The 24841-nt window shown below is 39.2% G+C and overlaps 1 protein-coding gene across 8 annotated transcripts in view; it reads right to left on the reverse strand.

Moving 5' to 3' along the window:
* ccdc93 (CCC complex scaffolding subunit CCDC93) overlaps positions 1-24841 on the reverse strand; it is a 146734-nt gene that overhangs the window by 40948 nt on the left and 80945 nt on the right. For 4 of the 8 annotated variants that reach the window (XM_088353255.1, XM_088353252.1, XM_088353250.1 and 1 more), the window contains 9 exons: positions 17453-17526; positions 11779-11860; positions 11624-11698; positions 11449-11520; positions 8636-8744; positions 8471-8553; positions 8342-8379; positions 4208-4292; positions 20-133 (listed from right to left, as the gene is read on the reverse strand). In XM_088353255.1, coding sequence (XP_088209381.1) covers positions 20-133; positions 4208-4292; positions 8342-8379; positions 8471-8553; positions 8636-8744; positions 11449-11520; positions 11624-11698; positions 11779-11860; positions 17453-17526 — 732 coding nt within the window. The remainder of the gene's footprint in view (positions 1-19; positions 134-4207; positions 4293-8341; positions 8380-8470; positions 8554-8635; positions 8745-11448; positions 11521-11623; positions 11699-11778; positions 11861-17452; positions 17527-24841) is intronic. The other 4 variants (XM_088353251.1, XR_015852737.1, XM_088353253.1 and 1 more) reach the window with 4 other exon arrangements.

Genomic DNA, 24841 nt, shown 5'->3' on the forward strand with positions numbered 1-24841 from the left:
ATAATGTTATAAACAATACCTCTTTGAAGTCTTTCACAGTTTTGAAATAAAGCCTCTGGATGTCAAGCAATTCTAGGTATTTGTCTTTTAGCTGATCTCTCCTCATTTTATTTTCCTGCTTCTTCTTTTCCATCTGAGTACAATGCAGACGTATGGCAACATCTGAACAAACTAAAGTATGCATTTTAAAGCGACTTGCGAGGGATGAAATTGAACAAAATCAAAACGTAGATATACAACATCGGGAAAATTAAATATTAGGATTTAGACATTATTTTGTTATTTGTATTTGAGTCTTATTTATTACATGTATGCGGGGAAGATGAGGCATTTTAATTTGTGCTCTATGTTGTTGCATATAGCATATTTGACAATAGTTTTGAAAGTTGAAATTGATTGGCTCGTGACAAATCCAGTGTCTCCCCTGCCCGCTGTCCACTGCTCCAAGTCACCTGGGATAGGCTCCGGCACTCCAATGACTCTTGGGACTAGAGTAGGCTACCGGAAATGTTGTAAGAGCTATATTGGACCCCCAACAAAACCCAACCAAAAAACAAATTTGTCCAGAACCGCAAAAGTATTAAAAGCCTTTACAAGCCTCATAATGAATGCAACGAATGCTGTATGTTAGACTACTATCAAAATGACTAAGTTGGATGCAGTGAATCTTCTAAATAATGATGTGCCTACTCTGTAAGATACCACCTCAAGTTTAACTTAATTATAATATTAATGAATTACAGAATGTTTCTTTGCTTTGACAAAATGACAGAAAGGCAACAAAGAAATCCATCTCATCGCAAAACTCAACACAGGCAATGGAGTATATTGGCGCTGAATGTCCTTGACTCCCTCATATGGTCACCATCTGTGAAAGGTTTCCCCCTCTCGTATCCTAGGTTGCAACAAAACCTGCGGCATTCGCGTAGTTTAGAGATGCAATCTGCTTCCTAAATCTATTTTTGTGATCATCTAATTTCTCCATAAGTGATGCAATTGCATTTTTTTATCTCTCACTTCCAGCTGGGTACTCTGCAGCAAATGTAGCATGCTTTTCCTGGAAAGTTCTTTCAACTTGACTGTTTTTGTTCTCTCTACAGAGCAAACATTCAGGCAATTCATTGACTGTGCTTATATTAGCTCTACTTTTAACATAGGCTGATAATAACATGTTGCTAATTTAAAGAATTCAAATTGGTAGTCCTTTGCACTAATCAGCAACAAAAATATCTTTCATGTTTAAAAAGGTTGGTGTTCTGGCCTCGGAATCCTTTTTAATTATCCAGCAGTTAAACACCTCCACACAAAAGTCACAAACGCCTGAATGGTTTTGACAATGGCAGGTGTGAAACTGTAAAAACAATATATATATATATATATATATATATATATATATATATACAGGGTTGGGTAGGGTTACTTTAACTTGATTACTTTCAATTACTTTTGGATTACTCCAATACCAAATATGCGAATAAAAGGCAAAAGAAACTAAATATGAATAAAATTTAAAAAATTTGTGCAGGCTTGGGGAGTAACGGAACACATGGAACGGCAAAAATTATGTTGGCAAGCTGTTTGGATTTATTTTCATTTTGTTTCTGTCGCATTTTATGTTAATTTGGCCGGAGATCAAAGCCAGGAGAAAGAGCTTACCACGTGTTGTGAGTCACAATTTTATTCCTATTTAGTTTATTTTGTCTTTTATTAGCATATTTGGTATTGGAGTACCGTATTTTCCGCACTATAAGGCGCACCTAAAAGTCTTTATTTATTTCAAAAGCTGACCATGCGCCTTATAATACAGTGCGCCTTATTTATGGATCAATATTAATTCGCAAAGTCTTGCAACTAACTTGCAGCCGCCGACTAGATTTTGACCTGAACGCCAAGTAGTCCGCGGTGTAGACTGGGATTTATTTACCGGCGTTTCATTGGCTAACCAATGTGTCAATCATCATTTGAATGGATCATTATTGGCTAGTTATTTGGAGGTCAAGGGGAGGATCCTTTTTATCATTTACAGGCTGGCATTGGCTTGAACGGCAAAACAAAGCCTGCAATTGGCCAAAAAAGACGTGTCAATCATCAGTTGAATCGATCACTACTGGCTAAAGTTATTCGGAGGTCAAGGGGCGGATCCTTTTTATCATTTACAGGCTGCCTTAGGCTTAAACGGCACAACAAAGCGTGCAATTGGCCAAAAAGATGAATGCGAATAGCATGTTTGGTTGTCTACGGCATAGAGCAGTGTTACCATTCTGCATATGTAAATATTTTATTCTCCTGGATTTACGACACCCACGGATATAAGAGGACCACGGCTGCACATTATTATGAACACAACGACTTTGGTGAGCTACTCCGGCTATATATATTATCCGTGTATCTTGTTTCAGACTGAACTCGATGTTTCTGTGATAAGCGGTGCAGATAATGGATGGAATGGAGTGTCTATTTTTAAATTAAACTCAATTCCAAGTGTTTATTGTCATATGTACAGTAAAGTTGCGAGCGAAAAAGAAAATAGAAACTAAGGAATGGTTGGCATTTCTTGAATCCCAAGACTTTAACCTTCCGAATGATGGAACGATGCATTTGAGTGACATCGTACGGACACCGCATCCGCACGTGTTCTCGACACGTATTTGCGTCTTTGCAAGCTTTCGGAATGTTAAGGGGGTAATAAGTTTGACTGAACTATCTGACTGTTTTGTCGACGTTCCCATTGTAGCGCCTTATCATCCGGTGCGTCTTATGTATGTCAAAAAAAGGACCAAAAACTATTTTTTCGGGGTGCGCCCTATAACCCGGTGCGCCTTATAGTGCGGAAAATACGGTAATCCAAAAGTAATTGAAAGTAATCAGTATAAAGTAACCCTACCCAACCCTGTATATATATCAGGGTTTAAATCCTTTATATGCTTTCAAACTAGGGTTTGGGCTTTATATTGGGTTTTTAAAGCATTTGTATGATTTGTTGCTATGGTATGGCCTTGGTATTGAGGTTAGATGGCCTTAGGGTTTCCAGCTAAGGTTTTGAACTAGGGTTGGGGCTTGATATTTAATGTTTTGGCCTTTTCTAGTGATTCCAGCCAGGGTTTCAGAGAAGGTTTGGGCTTGATATCACAGTTTAAAATCCCTTTTAGGGTTTCAAGTTAGGGTTTGGGCTTGATATTCATATTTTAGAGGATTTTCATGATTTCCTGCTAAGGTTTGGCGTTGATATATAAGTAGGAAAGCCTTTTTTAGGGTTTCCAGTTAGGTTTTTAACTAGGGTTTGAAATGAGATGTTTTGTCCCTTTCTAGTGTTTCCAGCCAGGGTTTCAAACTAGGGTTTGGGCTCGGTATTGGGTTTTAAAGCATTTTTATGATTTCCTGCTAAGCTTTGGCCTTGATTTTAGGGTTTGAAAGCCTTTTTAGTCTTTCCAGCTAGGGTTTTGAACTTGGGATAAGCTCAATAATTTACAGGCAAAGGTTTTGTCTTGATATGTAGGTTAGAAAGCCTTTTTTAGGGTTTTGAACTAGGATTGGGTCTTGATATCGGATGCTTTGGCCTTTTTTAGTGTTTACAGCCAGAGTTTGACCTTGATACCGAGGATTTAAAGTGTTTTTATAATTACCTGTCAAGATTTGGCCTTGATATCAAGGTTAGAAAGTCTTTTTAAGGGTTTTCAGCTAGGATGCTAACTCGGGTTGGGGCTTGATATGATGTTATGGCCTTTTTTAGGGTTGCTGGCCAGGGTTTCATTATGTTTTGGGCTTGATATTATGATTTTTAAGTCCTTATTAGAGTTTGCAATTAAGGTTTAGCCTTTAAATGTTTTTTAAGGTTTCAGGTGAGGGTTTCCAACTTGAAAATAAGGCTTGATATTAGTGTTTTAAAGTCTTTATTGTTTCTTGCAAGGTTTTAGCGCCTATGGCATTTCCAGCTTGGGTTTAGAAGTTGTAAACAAAATTTAAGACCTTTTCAAGGCCTACATTTGCTGTTAATAAATGTAAGACATTTTACAGGTTTAAGACCTAAAAAATGTGTCCCTCCTTTCTCACAAATAAAATAAAGATAAAAAGTCAGCGAGAGAGATGCTGGCCGAACGTGAACTAAGAATTGACGATTTAGGCCGGACCCAAATTTCAGTTCGGGGCCGGGTTAGGGATCATACCTCTAGTTCACACACAAATTCTTACCCTGTAAAAATTACAATACCTTGATACAACTCTGCTTGAGTCCTTCCACTATCTGTTCCATCTGTGTGAGGAATTGCTCCTTTGTGGTTGGAAATGACATGGCTCTAGGAAAATAAAAATACACACGCATGCACACAAACATGCACGTATGAGGGCAAATTAATACAACCTGGGTTTATTTGAGAACGCTTAGAAAGTGGATTAAGTGTTTTCCTTTAATTCTTTCAATGTAGGCTAGGATTTAATGCTATATTGTGATTAGGATGTGTTCCTCATAAGCCTATGAGTGGCCACCCGAATAACGCGGCACACACAATGCATTGCTGAGCAGTTACATTTATTTCTTAAAGCTAACGGGGAGGGATAGGTGGACGCAACCCTGTAAACCTACCGTAAATTCCGGACTATAAGCCGCTACTTTTTTCCCAAACTTTCAACCCTGCGGCTTAATCAGTGATGCGGACAATTTATGTAATTTTTCTAACGGCCGCCAGCGGCGCTCGAGTACAAAAGGTAAGATTTAGACCGGTGGAATATATGTGCCGAGGAAGACTGCAACTTATTGGCTTGTGCATAAATTAAATTAGCGTAAACATACCCTCATCATGCAAAACGCAAAAAAAAGGAACATGATGCAGCTTTCAAGCTAAAAGCAATCGAGCAGTCCGATAAAGAAGGAAACATAGCTACTGCACGTAAACTTTACCAGACCCGTTTACTGTGTTGCGAGCGTGTTGCTAGCGTGTTTTGGAATAAGGGAGCGTGGGACGACGTCTATATGACAAAGTTTCTTTCCGACACTCAGGAAGACTACTTTGATGGCTTGAGTTCTAAGGAGGAAGATGGTTTACTGTGATTTTTACAAGTACGGTATGTTTTTTTAACAGACCCGTTTACTGTGTTGCGAGCGTGTTGCTACCATTAACTGCCCTGTCACAGGCAGTGTTTGGGAAGAAAGTTATATTATAATTATTAAAGCTTTGAAAACTCTCAGTGTACCGTCTTTCTTTGTAAATATGTGTAACCATGTATGATATGTATTTGCAACTGTATATTTTTGTAATGTATTTATTTGTATTTATTTTGACACTCTTTCTGATATGTTTTGCACGGGCGAATTAAAAAGAAGAGGCGGAACAAACGGGGGGTGAAGGTGAGACCTGTTTGTGGACGCGGCGGACAATAGTGGATATATATTTTTCCGACCCTTACCTTTGGAAATATACACTTTTTTCCTTGGATTACTTTCAACGGGACCCGGACTCTGCAGGTCTGCATCAAACCTTATGTACCGGTATCATTTTCCGTTCAATTTGCCAGCTGTGATTTTTGGATTGTGTACTTTAATGAAGGACATTTAGTTTCAATCGCGGGACTTAAAGTCGGGTTTGAGTTAATTTTGTGTTTGTGTTACATTTTTTAATGTGGGCACATGCGGCTTATATACAGGTGCGGCTTGTGTAAATACAAAATCTGTTTTCCTCTTAAAATGTGGTGGGTGCGGCTTATAATCAGGTGCGCTCTATAGTCTGGAATTTACGGTAAATCACATACCAACAAAAGAAGAACCAGCCAGTTTTTTGCTCTAAAAAGTCAATACTTTTAATAAACATTTTATTGTGTCATGCAGGGATTCCAGTTTAAAGTTGCTCAAAATAAAAGTTTAAAATGAATTAAAAGTTAAGGGCACAGTGAAACAAAATATCAATGTTATAATTTAGTAGAATAATAGATATATATTGAAATGAAAGTGGAATAAGAAAGCTTGATGCCGTTGAGAAAATGGTCGGAACACTTTTTTTGGCAACTTTTCACCACAGAGCAGGAACTCTTGAACATCTTTTAAAAGTAAGTTAAACTCAACTTTATTTATCTTTATAGAGCATATTATTTTATGAAATGTTTATTATTCAGTACAAAAAAGCACAGGTTACTTAAACAAGCCTTAGACATACTTAAATAAACTTTAAACATACATTTCATACTTAATATAGCACTGAACCAACTTACCAACAAATTTAACTTAAAATCGTCCGTCTGGTTCGTACGTGGGGCAGCATCTGTACTTTTAGTAATATAATGAACAAACCTTTTTTTTTTATTCCATGTTTTCTTTTTGTTTTGCTTTTGTTTCTTTTCCTCCTAGCCGTTTACTTCTTTTGTCCCGCGATTTTCATATTTGATTCTCCATTTTCCTTTTGATTTTATTTTTTCTCTTTTGTTTGTTTCCTTTTTCTAGCGTTTTAATTATCTTTTAAATTGCTTTTTCCTCTTCTTCTTCTTTTCTTCTTTTCCCTTTTTTGTTTTTCCTTATTCTTTAGTTTCTTTTTTCTTGCTTTATTATTTTTTTCTTCTTTTTTCTTTGTTTCCATCTTTCTTTTTCCTAGCCATTTACTGGACTGTCTCAGAAAATTAGAATATTGTGATAAAGTTCTTTATTTTCTGTAATGCAATTAAAAAAACAAAAATGTCATACATTCTGGATTCATTACACATCAACTGAACTATTTCAAGCCTTTTATTATTTGAATATTGCTGATTTTGGCTTACAGCTGAAAAAAAAACTCAAAAATCCTATCCCAAAATATTAGAATACTTCCTCAGACCAAGTAAAAAAAATAATTTTATAACAGCAAAACTAAATCAAACATTTGAAAATGTCCATTGATGCACTCAGTACTTGGTTGGGAATCCTTTTGCACGGATTACTGCATCAATCCGGCGTGGCATGGAGGCAATCAGCCTGTGGCATTGCTGAGGTGTTATTGATGCCCAGGATGCTTCGATAGCGGCCTTCAGCTCATTTGCATTTGTAGGTCTGGTGTCTTTCATCTTCTTCTTAACTATACCCCACAAATTCTCGATGGGGTTCAGGTCAGGGGAATTAGCAGGCCAATCAAGGACAGTGATGCCATGGTCAGTGCACCAGTTACTGGTAGGTTTTGGCACTGTGGGCAGGTGCCAGATCATGCTGGAAAATGAAATCCTCATCTCCATAGAGCTTTTCAGCAGATGGAAGCATGTAGTGCTCTAAAATCTCTTGGTACACAGTTGCATTTACTCTGGACTTGATGAAACACAGTGGACCAACACCAGCAGCTGACATGGCTCCCCAAACCATTGCTGACTGTGGGAACAGCACACTTGATTTCAAGCAACTTGGATTTTGCTCTTCTCCAGCCTTTCTCCAGACTCTGGCGCCTTGACTTCCAAATGAAATGCAAAACTTGCTTTCGTCTGAAAAGAGGACTTTGGACCACTCTGCAACTGTCCAGTGCTTCTTCTCCATAGCCCAAGTCAGACGCTTCTTCCGTTGTCTTGAGTTCAGAAGTGGCTTGACCATGGGAATACGGCTATTGTAGCCCATTTCCCGGACACGTCTGTGAACTGTGGCTTTTGATACCTGGACTCCAGCTTCAGCCCACTGTCTTTGAAGCTCCCTCAAATTCTGGAAGCGGCTCTTCTTCACAATTTTGTTAAGGCTGCGGTCATCTCTCTTGGTTGTGCAGCGTTTCCGGCCACATTTTTCCCTTCCAACAGACTTTTTGTGGATATGCTTTGAAACTGCACTCTGTGAACAGCCTGCTCTTTGAGAAATTTCTTTTTGTGTCTTACCCTCCTGATGGAGGGTATCAATGATGGTCCTCTGGACAGCAGTCAGATCAGCAGTGATTTAGTTTACTGAACCAAGCTGAGTGTTTTTAAGGCTCAGGAAACCCTCGCAAGGTGTTTCGAGTTAATTAGATGATTCAGGTGATTAGTTGAATAGCCTACTTGTATACTTTTTCATGATATTCTAATATTTTGAGATAGGATTTTTGAGTTTTCTTAAGCTGTAAGCCAAATTCAGCAATATTAAAATAATAAAAGGCTTGAAATAGTTCAGTTGATGTGTAATGAATCCAGAATGTATGACATTTTTGTTTTTTTAATTGCATTACAGAAAATAAAGAACTTTATCACAATATTCTAATTTTCTGAGACAGTCCAGTATGTGTCCATAACCCCTGGTTACGGCCTTGTTGAGAAGCCTTAGTCACATACTTCTAAAATCTGACATAGGTCACCATGGACAATATAAGACCAACCTGTAGCATTTAATCTGCAAATAATACAACTAGTGATATATAACATTAAAATCAACTGCACTTACTGTTGGAAGTTGTCAAGAATGGAATTGAGTAAATTAACCTGAAGGGCAAAATGTAAAATACAATCAACTTTTGCAATGACATAATTACAAAATTTAACTTCAAACAGGAAATATGTATAGTATGCATACCTCCTTCTCAAGATAGACTTTCTTGTCATCTAATGTATTATACAATGTAAAGAACTGCTTTGTCTCTTTGTGTGTTGCAGAAACTGAAACGGAACACAAGAAGTTTTCAAGCTAATTGGTCATTAGAGGAAAATGATAGCTTGGGGTGTTTGGGGGATGCTCAACCTTGGCAATAGAGTTCAATAAATCTCTTCTGGTACTGTGTAAGTTCTGCACGGCAAGGCACTTCATCAATCTTTCTCTGCATAACGGCGATGTCACGATTCTTCCGAGCCTAAAAAATTTTTTTTTATAATAAGTGAAAATGCAGGACTGTATGATGAACAAATAGCTATTATCGGATAAGAGTACATCAGTTCCAAAGACAAAATTATTTCTGATATTAGGGAAAAGAGAGAAGTGTGGATCACGGCCCATCATAGCAAAAGGTATCCGTAGGTCATCTATTGCTTCTCACAATGTTGTTTTCTACCCTCATATAGACCACACCCAAAGAGGCATGATCTGGTCAAACGTCCATATAAAAAGAGGAGCTGATTGATAGCTTGACGCGGTCGTGCGGGTTTGCACTGCGGCCTTGAGATCAGCTCGTGGGCCATACCTTGTGACCATACGGAGCACGACAACAAGACGACGGTTCCAGATTTAACACCATGTTTTCTGGTTTTTGGGAATAAGTGTTTTTTCTGTACAAGGGAATCTTTCCAAATCGACTAGCATTATAGCAGGAAACTTTCTTTTGGTGCTAGTGACTTCAAGACTTCAGTGGTCGAAAACTCCCATAATCTCCGGCTCCTTCCTTTCCCCTTAATTTTTCCTATCATTAATTCTCTGTGTTTATAAATTGTTTGTGCTATTTCAATCAGCCTGGTTCATTGAATCAATTTTCTTAGGATTAGTAATTCATATCAGAACTCAAAGTAATAACGTAAGCTAAATATTTATCAGTGTAGGAAATTCTAGCATCCTTAAGAGAAAAAAAAAAGATTTATGGTGGAGCACAAGCAACACCTAAAGGCAAATTGGTTGACTGCTGTAAAGAATAATTCGTTTGAATCCTAATGATTATCAAAACTAAAGCTAGAAAAATCCCTACAGGGTTTTCATTGTTAGTCCTCAGACCTTTATTCTTAATTATTCAAGGTTCCAGTATGCCCGTACCCTGATGATATAATACTAGTTGCACAGGTTGCCGAGTGCTTGGCAGCTACATATTTACATTATTTAAGGTCATCAGTGACTTCTCCAGGGAAACCAAGAAAAGTCTGTACATAGATGAAACCTGTAAAAAAACTGCAATATGGAGAATAGAGAAAGCGAGTGTGTCGGAGTTTATGAAGATATAAACTCATTGGTGACAAAAGTATTCAGATAAAAGCATAAAAAAAGGTTAAAACTACTGTGCAAACGTAGGAGCCCGGCCCGTCAGCCATCTTGATTGGCTGCCCAGGCCGTTCTGACTACATCCGGTTTCAGTAGACGTATTTATTGAAAAGTCATGCATGCGCAGTAATATACAATGGAGTCGCGCACGCGTGTTACATTACAAACAATGAGAAACTCGTGAATCTTTGAAATGTGACTGTGTGTGTGTGTGATGATTACCTGTGTATTAAAAATAGAAAACAGGTTAATTTCATAGCATAGGAGTCTGAGAAATACACAACTAAAAGTAGCTTACTTTACAGAGAAAAAGCAAAATTAATGAAAAAAAAAACAAGCCCGGCATAAACGCATCTCCCCCTTAGATATTTTTTGTCAAAAACCAGACACGTATTAGACACACAAATATACGTATTTATGATTGAATGATTAAATCAGGTGTCCTTGCTCAATGTCATTTATCTGCCAATAGTAGGTGCAGCCTCAAAAAAATATTTGTAATGTCTTGGTGGTTACTATTTTTTTCAGGTTGGGTTTGGAAGTGAACAAATAAAACTGCAGGTCATGTTAATTCGCAACAGAAGCATTGAAATAAGTTCAAAGCCTTTGGAGTTAAAATATCATAAAAGCACATATTCCATCACATCGGCATCACACATCCGCACACTAGCAACAAATTCGAGGCTCTGCAGAACAGGTGTAAAACATGCGTCTCACTGGCCAGATCAGGCCCACCAAGAGTTTTAATTCAGCCCACAAAACGACACTCAAGACGCAAAAGTGAAAAATCAGCAGCAGTTTCAAATATGTTCATTTAATGTTGACAAAGCTAGGCACCACTCACAAAGCAACTAAAGCTATATTACTCTCCCTTTTTCTTTGTGTCTTTTTCACTTCCTTTTAAACTCTCCTTTTCTTCATTTATCTCTCTATCTTTCCCTTTCTCTTCTTTATTTTTCTCCCTTTCACTAATTTACTCTGTCTCTTCTCTCTTTCTTGCTCGCCTTTACTAATATCTCCTTATCTTTCCCTCACTTCTTTCTCACTCTCACTGTGTTTCACTCTCTTTCTCTACGTTGCCGTCTCCTTTTATTTCTTTTTTTCTCTCTGAGTTTCTCTATTTTCTTTCTTTCTCAGTCCTTTCTCTCGTCCTCTATCGCTCTCTACTTTTCTCTCTTTTTCTCTTTTACACTCTCTCTTGTTTTATGTCTTTCTCTCGCTTTAATCTACTAGTCCGACCCCTGTGAGTTTCTTTCTACCATTTGGCCCCAAAGCTAAAATAAGTGACACCTCTGCTCTACGGCAACGTCTATTGCAGGTAAAGCAAACAATTTCAATGCAATTTTAGTTCTGACGCCAAATCCACATCCTGCGTTTTGATACTCTTAAATATTTTACACAGCACGCGCAAAGTTGTCTCTGATTCCACCAGAAGACATCTTGTAACATTAAATAAATTCAAGTCAGACATTGAATGAATTTTTTTTCATACTCCAATCTCCTTGTTCATCAGTTTTGTTCAAGCCAAAATGCCAATTTAGCATTTACTTAGTTCTGCCACGGACAGCTGTAACAAAAAGTTGATACAGGCTTACCATAAGAAGACGGAGTTTCTGTAGTTTCTCTCTATCCGTGTTATACTGTTTATCAATCAGTTGGTCATTTTCCTAAAAACAAAACAAAAAAACAAAGTGCATTGGAAGAAAAAGTTACTGCAGCTCAGTTCTGGTTAAAAGTAAGCCCTGAGCTCTGGCCTTCAACAATGCATACCTTCTTTTCTTCTGTACCATGTCCAGATTTTGTCTTTAAATTTTCTATACTGGTTTGCAGTCTTATCTTCTCTTCCTGAAACAAAACCGAAATATTGCTTTATTACAAATAAATATCTAGTGTCATAGAGTAAAGTGTATTGATTCATCACTTACGCGACAGTGCATACGGAACTCTTGTTCTTGGAACTTCAAATTTTCATTCAATGAAACCAGAAACCTCAGCTTCTGCATCGTGCTATAATAAGAAATTGAATTGGTAACAGAATTAAGTTCGTATATTGTACAATAAATAATAATTAAAATAATAACTTGCTGCACATATTGGCCTCCAAGGCGCAGTGTTGTGCCGTGTAGGCTTGAATGCATTATGTACACAATTGCAATTAAGAACTACAAAAGTTGCAAATTAAGTCTGAAAAAAGGCTCTTCAATTGAGGAAAAAGACTGTATGGGGTGTTCCCTTACGTTTGCGGATGTCTTAAAAGGATCTGTTTGAAAATTTGTAGATTTTAATGTCCCCTCAACCTTTAAAGGAGTGGCTACAATGATATACTGGACTGTCTCAGAAAATTAGAATATTGTGATAAAGTTCTTTATTTTCTGTAATGCAATTAAAAAAACAAAAATGTCATACATTCTGGATTCATTACACATCAACTGAACTATTTCAAGCCTTTTATTATTTGAATATTGCTGATTTTGGCTTACAGCTGAAAAAAACTCAAAAATCCTATCTCAAAATATTAGAATACTTCCTCAGACCAAGTAAAAAAATAATTTTATAACAGCAAAACTAAATCAAACATTTGAAAATGTCCATTGATGCACTCAGTACTTGGTTGGGAATCCTTTTGCACGGATTACTGCATCAATCCGGCGTGGCATGGAGGCAATCAGCCTGTGGCATTGCTGAGGTGTTATTGATGCCCAGGATGCTTCAATAGCGGCCTCCAGCTCATTTGCATTTGTAGGTCTGGTGTCTTTCATCCTCTTCTTAACTATACCCCACAAATTCTCGATGGGGTTGAGGTCAGGGGAATTAGCAGGCCAATCAAGGACAGTGATGCCATGGTCAGTGCACCAGTTACTGGTGGTTTTGGCACTGTGGGCAGGTGCCAGATCATGCTGGAAAATGAAATCCTCATCTCCATAGAGCTTTTCAGCAGATGGAAGCATGTAGTGCTCTAAAATCTCTTGGTACACAGTTGCATTTACTCTGGACTTGATGAAACACAGTGGACCAACACCAGCAGCTGACATGGCTCCCCAAACCATTGCTGACTGTGGGAACTTCACACTGGATTTCAAGCAACTTGGATTTTGCTCCTCTCCAGCCTCTCTCCAGACTCTGGCGCCTTGACTTCCAAATGAAATGCAAAACTTGCTTTCGTCTGAAAAGAGGACTTTGGACCACTCTGCAACTGTCCAGTGCTTCTTCTCCATAGCCTAAGTCAGACGCTTCTTCCATTGTCTTGAGTTCAGAATTGGCTTGACCATGGGAATACGGCTATTGTAGCCCATTTCCCGGACACGTCTGTGAACTGTGGCTTTTGATACCTGGACTCCAGCTTCAGCCCACTGTCTTTGAAGCTCCCCCAAATTCTGAAAGCGGCTCTTCTTCACAATTTTGTTAAGGCTGCGGTCATCTCTCTTGGTTGTGCAGCATTTCCGGCCACATTTTTCCCTTCCAACAGACTTTTTGTGGATATGCTTTGAAACTGCACTCTGTGAACAGCCTGCTCTTTGAGAAATTTCTTTTTGTGTCTTACCCTCCTGATGGAGGGTATCAATGATGGTCCTCTGGACAGCAGTCAGATCAGCAGTCTTCCCCATACTTGTGATTTAGTTTACTGAACCAAGCTGAGTGTTTTTAAGGCTCAGGAAACCCTTGCAAGGTGTTTCGAGTTAATTAGATGATTCAGGTGATTAGTTGAATAGCCTACTTGTATACTTTTTCATGATATTCTAATATTTTGAGATAGGATTTGAGTTTTCTTAAGCTGTAAGCCAAATTCAGCAATATTAAAATAATAAAAGGCTTGAAATAGTTCAGTTGATGTGTAATGAATCCAGAATGTATGACATTTTTGTTTTTTTAATTGCATTCAGAAAATAAAGAACTTTATCACAATATTCTAATTTTCTGAGACAGTCCAGTATATATACATGTACAGTGTCTTGTCTCTGCTTTGAACTGTAATTGTTTGCCACATTTGAGGCTATAGGCAGAGACATAACATTTAAATATTTCAGTCAAAAATCAACAAAAAGAAGAACATATTTTTGAGCACAACACAATTTACTGGATATTAAATACTTTGACAAATAACTCCTAAAAAGTGGGGAATAAAATATTGATCAGCACTCAATACTCTGTAGAATCGCCTTTTACTGCAATTACAGCTGAAAGTTGCTTGGAGTACGTCTCTATCAGTTTTGCACACCAAGAGACGATTCTATCCAATTCTCACAAAATCATTTTCAACACTATAGCATCGCTAACGAGGCAACAGATTATTCCAGATAGTTCTACCCGTTCAGCCCATGACTTTATGGTCTTCCTTAATAAGAAGATTCAACAAATACGGGAAGAAATTTCTAAAGACAATGTTAATACATCACTTATTAAAGGTCTGAAATCTATAGATGGTGGCTGTCCAGGGAATTTTTCCCGATTTAGTGATCTGTCACTTGATAATCTTAAACTGTTATCAAACCTACACTGAAACGACCCAACCTTGATCCAGAAACCTTATGTAATAATAGACCTGTGTCAAACCAACCGTTTCCTTCTAAATTACTTGAAAAAGTTGTGGCACAGCAGCTGAATGATTTTATATCTGAAAACAATCTTTTGAATCTATGCGATCAGGATTCAGGGCTAAACACTCTACTGAGACAGCCCTGATTAAGGTAGCAAATGATCTTCTACACTGTGGACCATAATATCTTACTAGAAACGGTTTGAAAAATGGATTGGTCTCTCAGGAACCGTCCTCTTATGGTTCAGATCCTACCTTTCAGATAGGACGCACTGTGTTAAATATGGTGCAATGACATCTGAGCCCCTTAGTGTTACCTGTGGTGTTCCGCAGGGTTCAGTACTTGGCCCCCTCCTTTTCAGCATTTACATGCTTCTATTAGGTGATATTATTAGCAAGTATATCAGTTTCCATCCTCACTGAGATAAAAGGATGAATCTCTCACACACACACGCCTGATCTCTGAAAAGACTGAAATGTTAGTTATTGGTCCATCTAAATGCCGTGACTTGTTCTCAGAAACTGCTCTGAACATTGACCAATGTAAGATAACCCAGAGTGACTCAGTTAAAAATTTAGGTGTCATATTTGACCCCGATCTGTCCATTCAAACACGCATGAAGAATATTACTAGAACAGCTTTCTTCCATCTTCGCAACATTGCTAAAATTCGCCTTATGCTGTCTCAGTCAGATGCGAAGATTATAATTCACGCGTTTGTTACTTCCTTTTTTGAATACTGTAATGCACTACTCTCCAGTCTCCCGAAGTCCAAAATCAAGAGCCTTCAGCCGGTACAAAATGCTGCAGCGAGGCTTTTAACCAAGACAAGAAAGTTTGATCACATTACCCCGATTTTAGCTAACCTGCATTGGCTCCCTGTTAGCTTAAGATGTGATTTTAAGGTTCTGTTGGTAGTATACAAAATCGTGCATGGACTTGCTCCCTCATATCTTTCAGATTTAATTTCCCCCTATGTTCCAGTCCGGAGCCTTCGTTCTGAAAGCGCTGGCCTACTAGTGATTCCAAGAGCCAAGAAGATTTTCACAGGTTCGAGAGCGTTCTCCATCCGGGCACCGGCGCTGTGGAATGCTCTTCCCCCTGAGATCCGATCTGCAACCTCAGTGGATATGTTTAAATCTAAGCTTAAAACACACTTCTACTGTATAGCATATGAATAACCTATGTTTTTTTTGTTGACAATATCTGTGTATTATTTGGTATTGCAACATCCATTGTAGCCTGGTCATCCTGGAAGGGGGATTACCACATGTGCGGTCTCTTCTCAAGGTTTCTTCATTTTCCTCAAGTTGAGGGCTTTGAGTTTTTCCTTGCCCTCATGTAAGTTTTAGACCAGGGGATGGTGTTATAATAGTCTGTAATAATAGTCTTTGGTTCGCAATAACCTGTGCAGCCCCTTTGAGACAATTTGTGATTAGGGCTATAGAAATAAAAATGACTTGACTTGACATTGAATAACAGCTGGAGCTCAGTGGATTGGATGGAGAGCATTTGTGAGCAGAGCTCTGATCCGAGTTGTAAAGGCAACCTTTGCTTCACTCATGCGAGATAACAAAACCTCATGCCAGTTGCTACCAGATCTCATCATTCATTCATTCATTATCTGCACCGCTTATCTTCAGTAGGGTCGTGGGGCTGCTGGGGCCCATCTCAGCTATCTTCGGACAGTGGGCAGGGGACACCCTGAACGGGTTGCCAGCTAGTCGCAGGGCACACAAGCTGAACTCATTGGTTCAAGGTGGCTGGTCCACACACCAGTCCGGACCGCCACCTTGAACTTCTAACAGCATGAAACTACTACCCACTAGGAAGGAAATGCAATGGGGCAAGGCGAAGCCAGCAGAGATCAGTGTCTGCGGCATTTTTAAGCAGACTTGTGAAACATGGCAAATTTTTGAGAATTTGCAAGCATTTCAACTTAAATTCAAGCACCTCTAAACCCTTGAAAAACAACACTAATATTCAAGTATTTTCAAGGATTTTAAGCAGGTTTACGAACCCTACAAAAAGTTCCAATTTGGCCTCTTTTGCCTAAAGCACCCATTTACACATATTTTGAGTTTTTCCGAGGGGCTTGTGCCAAAATTAAAAGAAGACTTTATAGGGATCTTTGAAAAATTGCTTTTTGTCTTCCAACCGTTCAATACATTTCAGATTTGTGAGCGTAAAAATGATTGTTCTCGTGTGGACAGACTCTCCAACCTAAGCTGTAGATCTTTGCCGTTCATCCTGAGTGATCATGGGTCTCTTGGGCTGCCTCTCTAATCTCTTTTGTCCTTGTTAAAGGTTTAGCTTTGCAGGGGTCTGAAAATCCTACCATTCCAATATGATTGCTTGCAAAGTGTATCTAAATATGGTTTTAAACTACTCCACAACAGTATTGAGGACCTGCCCAATATGTGCTTTGGTCTTCATGATCTGCATCTTAACAGAACCCTGATAGTACATCAGATCACGGGTATTTATATTCACTTGATTACACACTGGTGGATTCTAATTATTAATCATTTAGGACAACATTGGATCAGAGATCTTCACTGAAACCTCAGGAGTTTGCTGCACTAAAAGGGGTCTTATATTATCACATGCCCCACATTTCAGTTTTATATTTGTTAAAAAAAGTATCAAATATACATTTCGGTGCACCTTACTGATCGCTTGATTGCAAGGGACTGTATATGAAATAATAATAGTGCAAAAGGATATTCCAATATCTCATCTATATCTTCACCTTTACATTATTCACAAACATACACTAATAAAAAGTGAAGGCCTTGACATAATGCACTTGCGTACAGTCGTAAAAATGTTGTCGATAAAAATTATCTATTCATTGTCAAGAAATAGTTTGGTTTTGAACATGCACATGATTCTTTGATATTTACGCACTACATTGTACTTTTTACAAAATCCTCACAAAAATAAACTCATCATATGATCAGCAAACTAGTAGTGATAATGTGTAAAGTGGACATACATAGCTTAATACAAGGCCTCAAAGATTGAATTGTAAAACTATGAGCCAAATATCACTTATTATTTACCTGTTCTCAGCTTGACCCTCCATCCCCTCCAAAACCATCGCCTCATTCAAGAGTGTATCCCATTGCTTTGAGACCTAGAGTACAAAACTTAATGTAACCCAAAATGTTTAGTCTAAGTTCAACAATATTATTTAGTGATACTAGTCAAAAATGAATTGATTTGGTTTACTCAACACACAGTATGCATTAACACAGTACAAGTAAAAGAACATTTACAAAGAATAATAGGCATTGAAAATATCAACAAGGAATGAAGGTTCAACACAGTTTACCTCTTCAAAGGCGCACTTCCCAAAAATAGGTCTTTGTCCTATATTTTCCATATATAAGGCGCACCGGACTATTAGGTGCTACAGTGGGAACGCCAACACCAGTCAGATTGTTCAGTCAAACTTATCAACCCCTCGAGGAGTTTCAACCTCAAATGTGACGGTGTTACCGTATACTTCTGTTATTTCTGATCATTATTTAGTTACATTTGATGTGCTGGCTAAATGTTGTATTAACAAAACTAAAGGATTTAACGACCGCAACATTTGCACTGGTATAGTTTCTGAGCTCTCTGATCTTCTTTCAGGAGTAGTTGGGTCGTTTCCTTTGTATAAAGGCTCTATTGACTCACTCATGAATGAGTTTAATGCTACTCTGGCTCGTGTCCTGGATTCCGTGGTGCCCCTACGGCTTAAATCATGACCCAAAAGACGCAAGCCTTGGGTTTACTGATGAAACTAGATCAGTTAAACAAGACTGCAGGAAATCTGAAAGAAAATGGCGCCCTACCAAGTTTGAGGTTTTCCGTCAAACCTGGTGTGACAGCTTGTTAAAGTATAAAGCAGCCCTTGCCTCTGCAAAATCAGCCTATTTTTCGAAGGTAATTGCGGCAAAAAAGAATAACCCCAAAATCCTTTTTGGCACTGTAGCATCGCTAACGAGGCAACAGATTATTCCAGATAGTTCTACCCATTCAGCCCATTACTTTATGCAGGGATGTGATTGAAGTGAGGAGAAAAAGTCTGAAACCTAGCTGGGGATTTGGGGGCCGCACGCCCCCCGGGGGGTCCAGGGCGGAGCCCTGTGGGGGGGCTCCTGGGTTTTAAGCAATTTACTTGTCCAAAACCATGCTTAATCATTTAAGTAACATATTTAGAAGATTTAAATGACAAAATAATTTGCCCACATACCTGATTTTTTTGTAAATACTGCAAGGTCAGTTCAAATGCAGTTCAGTTCATACACATAAAAAATATAATATTCTTCAAATTGTAATGTTTGGTTTACTTCACAAGGATGAGAACAGAGAAATTTATTTCTGCTGAAAATGTTTCCAGTTATTATCAAATTCACTTATAAACTTGAACATCTTCACACTTGAACCCTTCACTTAACAAGAACGAGAACAGAGAAATTTATTACAGCTGAAAAAGTTTTCAGTTTCAAATTCACTTCAGACTTGAACATTTTACCCTTATTGCCCTGACATGTGCCTTCCGTGCAAATTTCTGGGCTACCTGCATCTTCCTCTTTGCCTCTGCCTTAGATGCCTCCTGTTTTTCTCTGATTTCAAGTTTCTGCCTCATGGCCTCCCTTTCCACTTCTCTCATCTGCAGCTCTTCCCTATACCTTTTGCTGGAAGTCCTGATCTTGAAGCAGATCCTACCATCAACAGGGTCCATGATAAGGTCTTTTCGTCTGAATTGTTGGATAGCAGACTTCTTCCTTCCATTCTCAACGAGATCTTGGCGGCTAATAATGCTAACAAGCTAGTACGTTTAGCGAGACGTAAAATATTCGAAGGCCAACATTGGCTAGCAGCATTAAGGGTAAAGAACTGAAATCTCATTGGAATAGAGAGATGGACACATTCGAGCCTAATCAAATTTCATTATACTGAATTCCGTGTCACGCCGACATTGTATGAGGAAATGTTGCCCCGACTTAAGTGATTCGAAAATAAAATAATAATCTTAAACAGGTGGTGAATACGGCCAAACCGACCACTTGTCTATTTGACCCGCTTCTGGGTTCTCTGATTAAAAGGTCTTTTGGGGTCCTTGGACCTTCAGTTCTAAATATTATAAACATATCACTCTCCTCAGGTCTAGTTCCATCGGCTTTTAAGTCCACTGTTATTAAACCTACACTGAAACGACCCAACCTTGATCCAGAAACCTTATGTAATAATAGACCTGTGTCAAACCAACCGTTTCCTTCTAAAGTACTTGAAAAAGTTGTGGCACAGCAGCTGAATGATTTTATATCCGAGAACAATCTTTTTGAATTTATGCAATTAGGATTCAGGGCTAACCACTTTACTGAGACAGCCCTGATTAAGGTAGTCTTGGCAATGGACTCCGCCGCTACATCACTCTTGCTGCTGCTGGACCTTAGTGCTGCCTTTGACACTGTGGACCATAATATCTTACTAGAACAGTTGGAAAAATGGATTGATCACTCAGGAACCGTCCTCTTATGGTTCAGATCCAACCTCTTGGATAATTGTTGCGCAGGGTTCAGTAATTTGCCCCCTTCTTTTCAGCATTTACATGCTTCCATTAGGTGATATTATTCACAAGTATAATCTCAGTTTCCATTGCTATGGAGAAGACACTCAACTATATCGTCCGATGGAGGAATCGGCCACACTAAACTGTGGAAATTTGCAGGCCTGCCTCACTGAGAAAACAGGATGGATGTCTCTCACACACAAACGCCTTAACTCTGAAAAGACCGAAATGTTAGTTATTGGTCCATCTAAATGCCGTGACTTATTCTCAAAAACTGCTCTGAACATTGATAAATACAATATCACCCAGAGTGACTCAGTCAAAACTGTTGGTGTCACATTTGACCACAATCTGTCCTGTCAAACACACATGACAAACAACTTTTTTCCATCTTCGATAGATAGCAAAAAAATAAATAAAAATAAAAAATTGCCCTATGCTGTCTCAGTCCAATGCAGAGATTATAGTTCATGTGTTTGTTATCTCCCGTCTCGATTACTGTACACTACTCTCCGGTCTCCCAAAGTACAAAATCAAGATCTTACAAATGGTACAAAATGCTGAAGCGAGGCTTTTAAATAAGACATTACCCCGATTTTAGCTAACCTGCATTGGCTCCCTGTTAGCTTAGGATGTGATTGTAAGGTTCTGTTGGTAGTGTACAAAATCGTGCATGGACTTGCTCCCTCATATTTTTCAGATTTAATATTCACCTATGTTCCGGTCCGGAGCCTTTGCTCTGAAAATGATCCCACGAGCCAAAAAGAGAACCGCAGGTTCAAGAACGTTCTCCATTCGGGCCCCGGAGCTGTGGAATGCTCCTTCCCCTGAGATCCGATCTGCAACCTCAGTGGAACTGTCTAAATCTACGCCTAAAACAAATTCTATAGCATATGATTAACCTATATTCTATGTTTACAAGATCTGTGTATGATTTGTTATTGAAACATGCATTGCAGCCTGGTCATCCTGGAAGGGGGACTACCTCATGTGCAGAAGAAACCTTCTCAAAGTTTCTTCATTTACCTCATTTTGAGGTTTTTGAGTATTTCCTTGCCCTCATGCAAGTTTTAAATCAGGGGATGGCGTAATAATAGTTTGTGGTTTGCAATAATTTGTGGTCTGTGCACCCTTTTGAGACTCCTTGCGATTAAGGGCTATACTTGACTTAAAGGGCTTTGACTTGACTTAAAATTCCGACGGCTCGCAAAGAAGCAAATACGTGTCTCAGACACATACGGACACGGTGTCTGTACAATGTCACCAATTACTCAAATACGTCATTCCACATTTCATTAGGAAGGTTAAACACTTGGGGATTCAAGAAATGACAACCATACTTGGTTTATATTTTATTTTTCGCTGGCAACTGTGTGGACAGCAAAGTAAGAATTTCATTGTGCAGGGAAACGTGGTTCTTCACTGTGCATATGACAAACACTTTGAATTGAATTGAAAAATAAACTCATCACAGAAACATCAAGATCAGTTTGAACCAAGATACTGGGAAAATATAGCTGGAGTAGCTCACCAAAGTCTTGCAGACATCATATTCAATAATAATACGCAACCAGGGTCTTCTTACATCCTAGAGTGAAGTAAATCCAACCGTGTATTTAAATATATATAAATATTTATGACCAACTTGGGTGCCAAGGTGCTTAACCTGTTTGGGTGTTGGGACCATTTGGGTTGGCCATGGTCAATTTTTTTTTGTGTTTTTTGCTACCTTTTCCTTTTCTTTTTTGTGTATGTGTTCGTCTTGATGTTGGTCACCTCTCTCGAGGGATATGACCAGGGTAGATAGATAGATAGATAAATATTTACACACTCCAAAACAAGCAATAATGCTGACAAACAAAAGAAACAATCCGCCGAGGACCAATGGATGTTGCTTGTTGATAGCTGTCCGTTTAGCCCCATAATTCCTGTTTCCAAATACAGACTAGTAAAATATGTTTCCTCCATGCCGTGGAGCAACCTAAAGTGTGATTCACATTCATCTTTTTCGACCAATTGCAGGGTTTGTTTTGCCCCGCTTTAGCCTATGCTAGCCTGTAAATGCTAAAAAAGGACCCACCTCCTTTACCTCCAAATAACTTTAACCAGTAGTGACAAATAGTGACCGCAATAATGCCAACAAATAAGAAAAGAAAAATCAGCCAAGAAGCATCTGCATCGATGGACGTTGCTTTCTGCTAGCTGTCTGTTTAGCCCCATAATTCCTGTTTACAAATACAGACAACAAAAAGAAAAAAAGTTTGCTCCAGGCCGTACCACAGCCAAACGTGTGATTTGCATCTTTTTAAGCCAATTGCAGGCTTTGTTTTGCCCCGCTTTAGCCTATGCAAGACTGTAAATGCTAAAAAGGACCCACCTTCTTTACCTCCAAATAACATTAGCCAATAGTGACCGATTCAAATGATGATTGACACTTTTGGTTGGGAAATGAAACGCCGGTATATATATTACATATATATATATACATATATATTACATATATATATATACATATATATATATATATATATATATATGTATATATATATATCCCAGCATACATGGCGCACAACTTCTCCTACGGAGGAAAATCTAGTCAGCGGCTGCTTGCCAGAGTTGCGAGACCTTGCGACTCAATATTGCTTCCGATTCCGGGTTATCGAGTGGCGGGAGTTGTTGCTCACGTCGTCGAGACTACGAGATCGATTCAGATTCCTGCTATAGCAGAATTCTAGACTGATATTTTTTATCTTGAACAGCTGAAAAGTTTCAGGCAAGTATCTTGGACGATTGGCGTAAGGTAAGTGCCACGCACAATTGTTTTACAGTCGCGCTGCTGCCGATCGCTGGTGAAGGGCAACCCGTCCCACGGCTGCTAAGAGGCTGTTCGGCTTCCGACTGCTTACAAGTGAGTATGGGTTGTTGTAAAGGTTGCTCTCGCTTCCGTAGGCAAGTAGCCCTTCCAGAGGGACGTGTCCGTGAGCTAGAGCAGTTTAAAAGGAAAATGTTAGGTGCCGCGGATACCACTGCTAGCGTGGGTTGTAGCAAACCTGCTGGTCCGGTTAGCATAACGCTTAAACAGCATGCTAATCGCTATGAGCCAATCCAGACATATAATAAGTTCAGCCCCCCCAGCTAGTCCCACTCCACCCCGGTATACTGGCTCCCGCACCCTGGTTATAGGTGACTCGATCACCCGTAACATAAAGCTTAGCACCCCAGCCACGGTTATGTGTATTTCTGGGGCCAGAGCACCCGACATTGAGGCTAATTTGAGGGAGCTGACATGCAAATCTAGACACCAGGACAGGGGTAGCTACACCGATATGGTCATTCACGTCGGCTCTAATGATACTAAAACGAGGCAGAAAGATGAGTCGGCATCGAGTAATTGTCTCTGGCCCCTTGCCTGTGAGAGGCAATGACGAGATGTTTAGCAGACTAGTCTCGCTAAACCGGTGGCTGGCAAATTTCTGTAGTCAGCAGGGATTTAGGTATGTGGATAACTGGCCTGCTTTCTGGGGCTGACCTGACCTGCTGAGGAGAGACGGCCTTCACCCGAACTGGGAAGGTGCTCTTGCTCTTTCTATAAATATAGAGTACTGTTTAAGCCTTCCATGACAGGGTACACTAGTGCAGGCCAGGTCACAGGTGATAAGTGAATCTGTATCCACGGGTGTGGAGTCTGTATTGCTAGAGCTAACTAGCGCTATGCTAGATTCATGCAATTCACATAGTTTTTGTAGTTTAGAGCGTTCCATTGCCTGCACCACACACCCTGATCTGTACTCTTCTATAGCATCTTCTGTGCATCTTACTTCTGATTCTCCATTGTTAGGTGAGGAGGGAGAAGAAAGAACATGATTTTCTACTAGTCATCCTGCTACTCCACCTGTCAACAATATTCCTGTGGTATGGAATTCGGGCCGCATCTGCCGTCATACAAGGCACAAGACCTGGGACTGGCAGTATAATCCTGTGGAGGTTACCACTAAGGTTGCCATTAAGGTTCAAAACTCGGGAGAGGGCTCAGCTCAGTCGACAGTGCTGAAGCTTGGCCTTCTGAATATTAGATCACTAGCCTCCAAAAGCTTTACTTGTCAATGACCCTATTAATGAACACAATCTTAACCTTATTGGCCTTTGTGAGACCTGGTTAAAACCAAATGAGTTTGTAGTGTTAAAAGAGGCTTCTCCCCCTAACTTTGCGAGTTCGCACTTGGCACGACCATGCAAAAAAGGTGGAGGCGTTGCTCTTATATCGGAAGGTAAGTTGAAATTTACTCCTGGCACCCTTACTGTTTTTAAAACGTTTGAAGCACTTGTTATGAGGTCCTTAATGTCAACACCAATTTATGTAGTTGTTGTGTATCGCCCACCTGGACCATACTCAAATTTTTGGGGATGAATTTTGGGAACTGACTTAGTAACTTATGTGGACAATGTTATAATTATTGGTGATTTTAATGTTCACATAAACTCCCCATCAAATTCACTTGCAATTGCTTTTAAGTCATTGATTGATACATTTGGTTTCAATCAAATAGTTGATGTGCCCACTTTTAAAGACGGGAACACTCTAGATCTTGTTCTGACCCGTGGCGTAGTAGCCTCAAATGTTACAGTGTTACCGTATCCTAACGCCATCTCTGATCACTACCTTGTTAAGTGTAAGGTGCTGTTTAATGTTTACTGTGATAAGGAAAATTTAGAATTTAGCAGTCGCAATATCCACCTTACAATGGCATTAGCTTTAAAAGAACTATTACCCACGGTAACTGCAGCCTTCCCTTCGTACACTGGGCGGGTTGACTCACTTACAAACAACTTTAATTCTGCTTTGGTTCATGTTCTTGATTCTGTGGCGCCCCTAAGGCATACATTT

This window comes from Urocampus carinirostris, chromosome 14, assembly GCF_059441175.1.
Source record: "Urocampus carinirostris isolate Australia breed hairy pipefish chromosome 14, RoL_Ucar_1.0, whole genome shotgun sequence".
NCBI classification, from domain to species: Eukaryota; Metazoa; Chordata; class Actinopteri; order Syngnathiformes; family Syngnathidae; genus Urocampus; species Urocampus carinirostris.